Consider the following 13,214-nt stretch of genomic DNA (forward strand, 5'->3'; position numbering starts at 1 on the left):
AACTGAGGAAGCTTTCTGAGTGAAAGCAGCCACCTGAAATGCACCTCCATATTTACCCTGCCCAATGACCAACAAAATAAACATGGGGGATAAAAAAGGAACACCTTAACTGAAAAAAAAATTTTTTTTTATTCATGACAATTAAGGTAAGAAATACAATGTGATACCATTTGGAATGCAGCAGTAAGGCAGAGAAACAAAACATTCTGGAACACAAGGAGGCAGCATAACTGCTCCTCCTCCTCAACTGACCCTAACACCCAGAAGACATTGATGGTCTGCCTACTTCTTGAGACTCACACGTGTGCAAATCCAGGGCAAAGAAGCCATATCCACATCCTTTCCTGGCTGAAGAGCGATGGGATCACAGTGCAGAGAAATGGCCAAACCAGGGAAAGGGGTCAGCAGTCACTCATCCCTACCCTGTGGCTCTCCTCCTCTGCAGTTAAGTCCCACAGTACGCAAGGGATCGCAGGAAGCAACACAAAGAGTAAGGATGGAGATGACCTGAACCCAGTGTCAGGAACACTAGGGCAAGTCATGTACCAAAACTCAGAACAGAGTGCAGACATCCTAACAAAGACACAGTCACCTAAGCCATCACCCCTATCCAATTCCATCAGTGCCAGAAAAGTAGGAAGAACACACACACAAAAAGCCAAACCACATCTTGAAGAAGAAACGGACTTCAGGGAGGGAATCAATTCAACTGTGATACCAGAAAGAAGTTGCTGCCTATCTGGTCATTTTCCAACACCTTCAAATGGTGTTTTTTAATAATTTTATACTGTTTTATTCTTATTTTCTCTGGAGAGGAACTACCTGACATCCTTACAATAAGACCCCAGGATAGTGCAGTGCAGCCAAAAGGGATTTGCCAACAAGCTAGATTTGAATTCAAAACAAAGAGACAAATCAATAAATCTTACAAAGAAAAAAAGAAGAGAGCAATCAAGGATGACCTGAGGTTTCTCATCTGAGCCAGCAGAAGAATGGAGCTGTCATTTACTGAAATGGAGAGAACATGAGAAAATAGATAAGAGGGAGGTCTGGAATTCAGCTTCTGACATGTGATATTTGAGATGTCTGCTAGACACTCAAATGGATTCTTGTACAATGTTTGGGAGAATGCCTTTACTGTCCGAAGAGACTAACTAGACAACCAGTAAGGTTTCCTCAAAAGCTCAGTTTGCATGAATCCTGGACCAGACAGAAAGGTTCAGCAACACTTGTTACCACAGCACAGGGAAGCAAAAGCTTGTACTGGGAGGAAGAAATAAAAAGGGCTTGAGAGATGAACATAACTGAGATGGGCAGGCAAGACCCTGTGCAAAGAGACAAAGATGGGAGAACAGAAGGAAAATGAAAGACCCAGACTAATGAAAGGTTCCTCTAAGAACCAGAAGAGAAGACTGCTGAGTAACAGGTTTAGTAGAACACCACAGAAACAGAGAAAGGCCTCTAAACACGTCCATACAATATATACAATGACTGTAGGAGATTCACAGCCAACAAACAGGTAAGGACTGCACAGAGGCTGAACGCCAGTTCTAGGGAACAAGTCGTTAGGAGCAAATGATAAGATAAATTTGAAGATATGCTGAGGCTAAAACTGACTGAAAACAGGAGGGAAACCACATAACAAAGATCAATGCAATTCTTCAGTAGAGTACTACATAGTAGATTATTGGTAATAAGGCCACGGCAGAGAGCTGGGTTGGAAGTGGAGCAGTCAGGACTCAAACCGGTGCCCATATGGGATGGCAGCACTGCAGGTGGTGGCTTTACCTGCTATGCCATAGAGCCAGACCCAGGAGGAAAAGTCTTAACCAGGAAAGGAAGAGCCAACAAAATGCAGGGGTAACCATCAGTAAAGACAAAAATTACAAGTAGGAAGGAGAAGGCCAGTAGGGTTAGGGAGAAAAAACAAAGAGACTGCTCAGTACAATTAAACAGGCAAGCCCAAATCACAGAAAAATATTAATGCATGGTTAACCTGAATTGTTACACACTCACTGTATTAAAAGTTAACATGGAAGAACAGTTACTGACAGATCTCTAGGACTATAAGAAAAATTTTTATCATCATGATTATGAAAATCCCTTGAAAACAGCACATTGAGGTTGGTGCTATGGCACAGAGGGTAAAGCTGCTGCCTGCAGTGTTAGAATCCTTTATGGGTGCCGGTTTGAATCCAGGCTACTCCACTTCTGATACCGCTCTCTGCTATGGCCGGGAAGGCAGTGGAAGATGGCCCAAGTCCTTGGGCCCCTGTACCATGTGGGAGACCCAGAAGAAGCTCCTGGCTCCTGGCTTCAGACCAGCCCAGCTCTGACCTTTGCAGCCATTTGGGGGAGTGAACCAGCAGATGGAAGACACCTCTCTTTCTTTCTCTCTCTCTCTCTCTCTCTCTCTCTCTCTCTCTCTTTCTCTCTATGCCTCTACCTTTCTGTAACTCTGCTTTTCAAATAATAATCAATATTATAAAAAAAAACTTTAAAAAAGAAAACAGCACACAAAGTCTAGGATGTGAAGTTCAGATAAAATCCAGATGAAAATACACTATAAAAGTCATAAAAATGAATGTCACTATGAAATATACTATGAAAGTAAAATTTTAGCTGCGTTTTGGGGAATGATTTTCTCTGATGAGATAAATGGGGGAGAAAGGACCTGTAAGGTGAGAGGACATGGAAAGTAAGAAATAAAGATCACCTGGTACATCAGCAGAAAGACATCACCTGTTCTATGAGCTAAAAGACCGATGAGACAAGAGGAAGGAGCTAACCAAGAAACTTGATCTAGTGAACATGGTACTAACTAGGTTAGGAGTCACAAGCTCAGATCATAATTCTTTTATGGGGGGTGGAGGTGGTGGAAGCCACCTGTTCTTCGGCATCTCATTTTTTTGTCTGCATTAATCCTTGAGGAATTTGATAAAGTCAAAATCAAAATATATATAAAGGAGGTTTAAAAAGAAAATATATAAGGCAAATTCAGGGCAAAATGAGTAACATAGAAATCATAAACAGTTTAGCTATTATATATAAGTCAAGTAACATTTCCAATGCTACTTCTGCAGGCTTCTTATCTATACTAAAACTCTATAACTTTATAAACAGCAGTAGAAATTGTACTCTACCTTTGCAGTCAGGAGTAGGGCTAGAAGAAGGGTTCCTATCACTAACAGAAATATGATGAAAATGCTAATAATTTTATCTAACATCTTCTCCAACCAGATGATCATCTGCATAGAAATAAAAAAGAGAATTATTTATCTTTAAAGTACAATTTAACAAAAACATCTATTTATTCAAATATCAGGAAGACAAAGGATATTCAGCATTGCAAAGCAAACTATGACATAATGATTAAAGCAATTAAAGCTGCAAGCAACTTTAGAGAATTGACAGGATTAATTAATGTAGTTAAATGAAGCTTATTTTTATTATATCTAAAAAGAAGCAGCCCATTTGAACAAAACCTGTGTTTGAATCCTCACACTGTGGTGTATCTACATTTCAAATTATAATTTATAGATTGCAAATATCCTAATGACAATCCATTAGCTGAACTAAAATCTCAATAAGTTGTATAGTCAATTAGCAAACAGAGGTGACTTTAAAAGAGAAAGGCCCTTATAATATAGGTATGTCCTGTATTATACAGATGAAATAGGAGCAAATTAAAATGAGAATTACATTCAAAATATTGCTTCCTTTTTATTTCATTGGGGTTTCAAAACAGTCATAATAAAAATGTAATGTTAGGCAATGATAAACAGTAAACTCAGGATAATAGACATCTCAGGGGAGAAGGGTTTGGGAGGCAAATGCAATTGGGGAGGGAAGAAAGGAGGGGTACAAAAGGAACTTCAATCACATAGACAGTTTTATCAAGCTTGGGATGGAGGGCAAGGTAGGCAAACAGGTTAAAATATTTTTATAAAGTATGTTAAAATGAAATGCTTCTGAAATCTGATATTTCACTTGAAGTTTCTATTCATCTGAAAACAGAAGTTTTATGACATAATTAAGTGAATGTAAATTAAAAATGATCAATGTTGTGGTTGTTCCTTAACCAATAAGTAAATCATACAATCCCTAAATGCTGCATTCCATCTTGACTGCTGCTTCCTTCATCTTACATGATCACGAAAAATCCTACATTCTAAACAACTGTGCTTTTCAGAACACATAATTCTGATATTCTTAAATGCCTGCCCTGTAAAGCATTTAACATTTCAAGACTACATTTAATCAGATTAATAACTGCTGGAAAACCATGCTGTACCCCTCAACCTCACGAGCTCCTGCACTGCTAAACAAATTATGAATATAAACCTGAATTATGCTTTCCAGTCAATTAAACATCCAAGAGCGGCCGGCGCTGCGGCTCAATAGGCTAATCCTCCACCTAGCGGCACCGGCACACCGGGTTCTAGTCCCGGTCGGGGTGCCGGATTCTGTCCCGGTTGCCTCTCTTCCAGGCCAGCTCTCTGCTGTGGCCAGGGAGTGCAGTGGAGGATGGCCCAAGTGCTTGGGCCCTGCACCCCATGGGAGACCAGGAGAAGTACCTGGCTCCTGCCTTCGGATCAGCGCAGTGCGCCGGCCAAAGCGCGCCAGCTATGGCGGCCATTGGAGGGTGAACCAACGGCAAAAAAGGAAGACCTTTCTCTCTCTCTCTCTCTCTCTCACTGTCCACTCTGCCTATCCAAAAAAAAAAAAAAAAAAAAAAAAAATCCAAGAGCAAGGAATGTTGGTTTAAAAACCCACACTATGACGGAGCAAATCAAGCCTCAAGCCACTGCCTGTGATGCCAGTATCCCATGGCAAGAGCATGGATATGAATCCTGGCTGTGTTGCTTCAGATCTGCGCATATGAAGGTGGCAGAATATGGTCCAGGGCTGTCACCCATGTGGGATACCCAAATGGAGTTCCTGGCTCTGGCCTGACTCCCACCTTGGCTGTTGCGAACATATGGGGAATGAACAAGTAGATTTAAGATCTCTCTGTGTTCCTCTCTGCCTCTCTGACTTTCAAATAAATAAATCTGTTTTGTAGGGGAAAAAAATTTTATTTCTAAAACATTTCTTTTCCACTCAGTGCTTATAGGCTTGTGACCCCCTTATCTTTTTTTCATGAAAGACACAGTCACTAAGAGATCAATGCTATAGAGAACACAAAGATAAAAAGTTAAACTTTCATCTTGACAATTACAGCTTCAAACAAGAGTTAATTTTCAGGGCATGCTACCAAAGCATTAAAGACAACGGCAGAGATTAAAAAAAAAGGAAGAACAGGCTTCTAAGATATGGAAGGTCAGATTCTGCTGTATTTTGAAGGTAAGTTCTCAAATCAACGCAACTTAAGTTTCACAATCAGAAGCCAACTTGAGAGTGTTTCCTGAGGAAAGCAGTAGTGTGCTGCATCTTCAAAACCTGACAAACAGCACGCTGCCGTAAGCACGCAGTTAATGTGTCTCAATAATGAAGCATAAAGAATTTCAGAATTAAGACCAGATTTGTATCCCCAATTTACAATACACAAAAATAACAGGAGCCCAGCTATTTCTGCAGAGGAGTCATAGCCTGGGGGCCAGGGCTGTGGTATAGTGGGTTGGCCATCCCATACAAGCATTGGTTCCTGGCTGCTCCACTTCTGATCCAGCTCCCTGCTGGTGCACCCAGCAAAGCAGAGGAAGATGGCCCAAGCCCTTGGGCCCCTGCACTCACGTGGGTGACTTAGATGAAGTTCCTGGCTTCCACCTTGCCCAGCCCTGGCCATTGCAGTTGTTTGGGGGAGTTGAGACAGCAGATGGAAAATCTCTCGCTCACTCTCCCTCCATCCCTCCCTCCCTCTCTCTCTCTGTAACTCTTTCAAATAAAATAAATCTTTCAAAAAAAAAAGTCATAGACTGAAACATATTTTAAAATGCAAATGATGTTCTACTTAGGAAGAATGGCTATTTAACTTTATGTCTGAGTATTTTTAACATAAAAAGTATAAACTATTCACATATTCTGTCATAGCATTACAATTGATTTTAACTTTATTTTATTTTAAGCTATGGTGGAATATTCCTATTACAGGCATTTACATAAGGGTTGGGAAAAAGTCACACTAACAGTCACCTAAATAAAAATTTATATCCAGGGCCAACGCTGTGGCATAATAGGTTAAGCCTACACTTGCGGCACCAGCATCCCATATGGGTGCAGATTCGAATCCCAGTTGCTCCACTTCCAATCAAGGTCCCTGCTAATGGCCTGGGAAAGTACCCACATGGGAGACCCGGAAGAAGCTCCTGGCTTCTAGCTTCAGACTGGCCCAGTTCCAGCTATTGCAGCCATCTGGGGAGTGAACAGTAGAAGGAAGACCTCTCTGTCTCTAACTGTGCCTTTCAAATAAATAAATCTTTTTAAAAATTTTCATCCAAGGGATATCCATCTAACATATTTTTCAAATAAAATCATTTAAGATGCTCAATAATAAGCTAAAAGATTTTTTTTCATTCACACTGTGGGCAGCTAAAATAAGCTACAAAGAAAGTGAGCAAGGGAATAGTAAAGGAGACAGAAAAAGAGTGGGAAAATCAGAGACAGACGTGTTAAAGAATAAAAGGGGGATAGAAAAGTCAAAAGAAAAAACACTGCTGGTAGAAGGGAGTTGGTGCATAAATCAAGGACCAATATATGGGGCTAGCACTGTGGCGTAGTGGGTAAAGCCGCCGTCTGCAGTGCTGACATCCCATGTGGGTGTGAGTTCGAGTCCCAGCAGCCCCACTTCTGATCCAACTCTCTGCTATGGACTGGGAAAGCAGCAGAGGATGGCCCAAGTCCTTGGGCCCCTGCACTTGTGTGGGAGACCTGGAAGAAGCTCCTGGCTCCTGGCTTCGGATCGGTGCAGCTCCAGCTGCTGCGGCCATCTAGGGAGTGAACCAGCAGATAGAAGACCTCTCTGTGTCTCTGCCTCTGCCTCTCTGTAACTCTCGCCTTTCAAATCAATAAATAAATCTTAAAAAAAAAAAAAAAAAAAGCACCAATAGAGATGAGAAGACAAAGCCTAGAAAACTTAGATGCAGGAATAGAAGAACAACTCCTGAAAGAGTAAATAAAACACCTCACAGAGAAACAGAAACATGCTCTCTAAAGAGCATGCAGGAGAGAAAAAGAGACATGGGCAGAGGAGGCAATGGTGAAAGGGAAAAGAGAGATTTCCTGCCCCAGAGATGCCATCCCAGGAGGCTGACCCGGTCAGATGCCCAGCTTTGTGCAAAGGAAACCAGACCACCTCTACCTGCCTAGTTACCACCTCCTTATTCACAGCAAGTGCGGGGGGCCTAGTAATGTTGCTACTCTTTGCATGCATTGAGAAGTAATTTGGATTTTTTAAAGTTTACTTTTTAAAGTGAAAGGGGAATCATTTTAAAATGACATGCTCAGTACATTTTTTAAATTTAGAGCTGTCGAGAATTTTATAGTTACACCTTGACTTATTTATCAAGCTATTAAGAAAGTATCATTATACTATCGAGTTTATCTCCTATTATTTTGAGCACATAGGTTATTGGGTTTTTTTAAAACCAAATTCTAATTGAGTCTTAGTGCAGATAATCAATATTAAAAAGTAAACAATTAAGCTCTGAGGAAACAGAGGTTACATTTTGATTAACCATAAGAAGTGTGATCTCACCCTCTCTTCTGTTTCCTAATTCATCACATTAAAACTTTTTTACATCCCCAACTTACCCAACACCTCCATTTTCTGACCTTGGATGTAAGGTAATACAACAGTTTTCAACTTATTTATGTGCTTCCCTAGAACACAGAAGCTCAGAATTTCAAGCAGTTACTTCAGCTCCGAAGCAATGCTTTATCTGTGCTATGCAGATCACCAAAGAAAATAAAGAACTTACTTTATCTCTTAGGAATCTTTCAAAACAAACTCAACCACTCAGCTATAAATCAGGCTAGTACACTAGGTAATCTAAGTCACTAAGTACACCGAAGGACAGCAAACAATCTAATCACTTTATAGCTCTCCTTTTCTCCCATCTCTCGAGGACAATCTCCCATCAGTAGCCTACATACAAATTATGGAAATACACAAAACCACCTACTTCGATTAAAATTGTGAAACGTGACTTATGTTTTTGCACACCATCTGCCATGGATTGAATATACTTCCTCACAGAATTTTACCAAGGAAAGGAGGTATTGACAAACATGCAATGGGGGTGGCAGGAGAGCTTACACATCACTTGTTTTCAGTCATCACGTTTTCAAGTTTAAAACTTTAGGCATTGCCAAAAATCACCTCTTCCCACCATTTCATTAGAAAAAAATTTCTACTCTCTAGATTCAAAAGTCTCATTTTTATTTCTTTTCAAGAAATATATCTTGTTTAAGGCCTGCTTTAATATTTCCACTGAAGACATTTAGAGTGTTATGTTTAAACACAACGTGTATAAATGATGCCATCTCTTGCTACTTGCCCTATGGATTCACTGAAATCAATGTAAGTACTACTGTGTGTGGGCTCTTTGTCAAAGGCACAATATTCCTAATATATCTGGGCTAGCCTATATTAAAATTATGCAAAATTTATCACAATTCCATGCCAATCATGTGAAGCATTTGCCACAGACACAACCTCATACATTGAGTAAAACACAAAACCAGATGTCACAGCCATGACCACAACCTACTTCAAGTTCAAAGTAAAATTCTGTAATGTCAGTTAAGTAAAATAAGAATTAAAAAATGTAACATTACCAGACAATGGAACCCATAAGTATTACACAATTTCTTTTTTTGAAAAAAAATTTCATGTGTAATTTATAGAAAAAGTAGCAATAAAGAGTCTCTTTCCTGTATAGCAACTATTGCCCAACACTTTCACACATTAAAGGAGACCAGAGTAACAAGCTGAACCACATTACAGAGCTAACAAGGAATGGAAATCACTTACAATGGACAAAAAGACTACAAGACAGTCGTCTTACAAACACCTGGAGAAGGGGATACCACCCAGATCCTTAAGTAGCCTTTGTTGAATTTTCAGCAAATTATACTTTGATAGAATTAATACTTCACGACCTTCCATAGCTTATGATTAGAACTTTGAAAGCAAAACTTTAGTTTGACAAATGGATAGAAACAGAGTGAGAAGGGAGTCTGGGTGGAGGGGAAGGGGGTGGTTAGGAGGGTGAAGATATCACAGAATTAGACAGTAAAAAACAACATCCGTGTGTCCATTTACCTTCTTATTTAGCCAGTGCCAGAGCTTGAGGGTAGGGGGTAAAGCGAGGAAGAGAAGATAAGAACAGTGGAATATCATTAGAGAATGCAATAACAGTATGGAAAGAAGAAAGTCACTGAAAGCATGAGAAGGGAATCGTCCAAAGGAAAAACGAGGGGAAGAAACAGCAGTGCATTAACAAAGTCTTCAAATCAAGAGAAGGTAACATGTATTTAAGACAGATACAACCAAAAGGATGACAGTCAAGCTTTACTGGTAACCAAACAATTAACAATAAGAAATTTAACCCGAATGCATGAAGGCTCAGTCCCTGTGCCTTTGCACTGTGCCATCCACCTGTTTTCCTGGCCGTGCCCACCTGGGAAATTCCTACTTGTTTTTCAAAATATGCTCTGGCATCACTTCCTCTGCAAACCCTTCCCCATCCCTTAATAGAGGGTCACTTTGTCCATGTCCTGTCCATACCTTCCCTACACAAATTACATCAACAGTTAACACTTACACAGAGCTTACTGTATGCAAGGCACCGATTTAGGGAGTTACATATATCAATCATCTAACCCTCACAATCATTCTATGAAGTAGGTGCATCTTATCAATAGGGAAAACGAAGCACAAAAAGGTTAAACTTGCCCAAGATCCATGGCTCCTAAGTAGCAAAACTGGGGCTGGAAACCAGAGTACGGATTCAGAGCCCAAGCTCTTTAACTACTGCGCCTCTGTGTGTAACCACTGCCTCTGGACCTTCAGGAATTGTTGGTTCTTTCCACCAAACAGAGCTTCTAGATCTGGTTTTTCATCATTCATCAGTTTTCACCGACACATGAGGACTACTCCAAAAACATTCACCGAATTAAGTCTTTACCTGGTTATACAATTTTAGGTAAGTCATTTAACATCCCTGGCTTTCGGTTTGGTCCTAATGAAATGAAGGAGTAGAACTAGATATTCCATAAGCCCCTTCTCTCTCATTTTTGACAGGAAAAAACACAGTACTTACTTAAATCAAAGCCATTCTAAACTTTTATAAATCATAATTCTAAACTTTCAAATTCTTTAATCATAGAAGTAGAAATTGAATGTGTTACCAACAGTGACAATACAAACACTGGAATGGAATGCAATGGAATATTTCCAACTATGAAACACAAAAACTGCAAATAGCCCAAACTCTTAAAAATACAATACCTTGCTATCAACTTTTAGCAGGAATTTTCCAAGTCCAATAATTGGCCATGGTGCCAGGGCTTCCTGTCGCTCCTTCAAGAAGCACTCGACAACCCTCCACCACACGTGGCAGCGTTTTTCCAGAAAGTCCACAACTCCAAAGTGAATGACAAGCTTCTTGAGTACCCAGACTATAAAGCAGATAAAAAACACACAAATGTAAACAAAATACAGATTATAAAGTTATGAGAAGCTTCCTTAACTGCACATGGCCTTTCTAAATCAGTAAAGCCAGTATTAAAATAAAGATCAATATTATAAAAAACGGGGAGTGGGGGAGTCCAAGGGATTCTTTTTATTTTTTTATTTTTATTTTTATTTTTTTTTTGGACAGGCAGAGCTAGACAGTGAGAGAGAGAGAGAGACAGAGAGAAAGGTCTTCCTTCCGTTGGTTCACCCCCAAAATGGCCGCTACGGCCAGCGCTGCGCTGATCCGAAGCCAGGAGCCAGGTGCTTCTTCCTGGTCTCCCATGCGGGTGCAGGGCCCATGCATTTGGGCCATCCTCCGCTGCCTTCCTGGGCTACAGCAGAGAGCTGGCCTGGAAGAGGAGCAACCGGGACAGAATCCGGCACCCCAACCGGGAGTAGAACCTGGGGTGCTGGCGCCACAGGCGGAGGATTAGCCAAGTGAGCCGCGGCACCGACCAAGGGATTCTAAACAGATGGAACTGGGCCAAATAACTCTTCCCTCAATCCCCACCTGCTCACGTATTATCTTGGTTGTGAATTCTGAATCCCTGAGGGTGCATGGATTATTTTACAGTCCACAGAAACATAAGACACTCTTATCATGAAGTTTTCAGTGACTACAGTCTTGGACCTTCACATCTTCCCCCTTCCTGGGAAAAGAGCACCAAGCTCTGACATTTCTTATCTCACTGGCTATTGCAGCTACACTTGCCAAATTTTGTTCTTTTCCTTAGATTTAGTGACCAGGTAAATATAGGGCATTCCATATGCATCAAGATTTTATACCACTGCAGGGTAATTTCACTGTTCCTGTTTCCCCACTTGATGCTGTCTGTATTTGTGAGAAATGCCAGGAGTTGGTAGAGAAGCCTGCTGAGTATAAGCAGGGCTACCGGAAGTGGGCTCTGCGGCTGTGCACTGTGCAAGTCTAGTGAGGGCCACTCAGGACCACAACAGGCATGTCTCTCCCCAGAGCTGGGCAGTGCAGCAGCACTCCAAGCAGGTCCTCAGCTTCCTGTTCAAAGCCAATTAAGAAGGTGGTGGGGGCAAAATGAAGCATTGTTGATCCACGAGGCTTTAAGTCTGGACAGTGGAAAATTCACCCAACTACTATAATTTCTCTAACCCCAAGGAAGGTGTCCTTAGCCTTGGCCTTATAATCCAAGGTTCACAATTCACTATTCTGAACCAAGAGTTCAGCGTTATACATCAGTTCTGCAATTCTGACATTAGCGTTTTTAAATTCCTAGGAAAAGCTCCAACGGTTTCTAGACTAAGCTCTGGATAATTACAGGCTGTAGAAAACCCTGTTCACAACCAGCTCTCCCAAGGCCATGTCCGATTCCTATGATGACCAGAGGGGCTAACATATGACTATGAGAAATGTAACACAATTTTAGGAAAAGGGGATCCCAACAGCACTTCACATGTGATTTGCTAACATAATGCAATCATCCAGAAAAATTGAAAATGCGTGGAACAATCTAGAAGAACAAGTTAAACTATGCTTCAAAGGATTTCTATAACAGAATGCTTGGTCATAATAGATACTTTATAACTTAATTACAACAGTATCTCCTTCTAGCTGCATGACAGCTGTTCTGTTGAGAAAGATGTTGGTACAGATTTCAAGGACAAGCACTATACAAGTCTCTGGTCATGAAAAATGTTTAAAATAATAGCTAACTAACTGACTACCCAATTTAATGAGAATAATACATGATAAAATGAATAATCTAGAAAGTAAATGGAAGGGCTGGCACCGTGGCACACTAGGTTAATCCTCCACCTGCAACGCCGGCATCCCATATGGGCACCAGTTCTAGTCCCGGCTGCTCCTCTTCCAATCCCGCTCTCTGCTACGGCCTGGGAAAGCAGTAGAGAATGACCCAAGTTCTTGGTCCCCTGCACCTGTGTGGGAGACTGGGAAGAAGCACCTGGCTCATGGCTTTGGATCAGCGCAGCTCTGGCCATTGCGGCCATTTGGGGAGTGAATCAATGGAAAGAAGACCTTTCTCTCTGTCTCTCCCTCTCACTGTATGTAACTCTACCTCTCTAATAAATAAATAAAACCTTTATAAAAAAAAGTAAAATGGAACAATAAAGTTTGGGTGACTTCTGGACTACACAGGCGGTCCAAAATTCAGACTGTTTCAACTAATATCGAAAAACTTGACAGAAAACAAAGACTCACAAAATTTGGGGGGTACCTGAGTGGCAGAATCCATGGCAACCACTGAGGACTTAATATTTAGCATAATATGATTACAATAAATAATCAGGAAAGTATCAAATAAAAGATGCTTTTAGATTGAACCTAAGGCAGAGAAAACTCTTCCTTATCCTTTTCAGTCTTAGAAAACAGCTTTGTGAGAATCAACAAGAAAAGTAGGCCTTAAATTGCCACAGTGTTAGGGAAAGAGACCTGGTTCAGTGATTTACGGAAAACCATACAACTGTGTCTTGATATAATACACATATAATTCAACTTTTCTGCCAAACTAAACAAAACTTTACATATACACACAAGTGC

At 40.8% G+C, this 13,214-nt stretch overlaps 1 protein-coding gene across 4 annotated transcripts in view; it reads right to left on the reverse strand.

Moving 5' to 3' along the window:
* Nucleotides 1-13,214, reverse strand: part of TMEM245 (transmembrane protein 245) — a 109,893-nt gene that overhangs the window by 61,901 nt on the left and 34,778 nt on the right. For 2 of the 4 annotated variants that reach the window (XM_051843365.2, XM_008255796.4), the window contains exons 6-8: nucleotides 10,454-10,623; nucleotides 9,266-9,289; nucleotides 3,144-3,248 (exon numbers count right to left, since the gene is read on the reverse strand). In XM_051843365.2, the coding sequence (XP_051699325.2) occupies nucleotides 3,144-3,248; nucleotides 9,266-9,289; nucleotides 10,454-10,623 (299 nt within the window). The remainder of the gene's footprint in view (nucleotides 1-3,143; nucleotides 3,249-9,265; nucleotides 9,290-10,453; nucleotides 10,624-13,214) is intronic. The other 2 variants (XM_051843366.2, XM_051843382.2) reach the window with 1 other exon arrangement.

The sequence above is a fragment of the Oryctolagus cuniculus genome, chromosome 1 (genome assembly GCF_964237555.1).
Source record: "Oryctolagus cuniculus chromosome 1, mOryCun1.1, whole genome shotgun sequence".
Classification (NCBI taxonomy): domain Eukaryota; kingdom Metazoa; phylum Chordata; class Mammalia; order Lagomorpha; family Leporidae; genus Oryctolagus; species Oryctolagus cuniculus.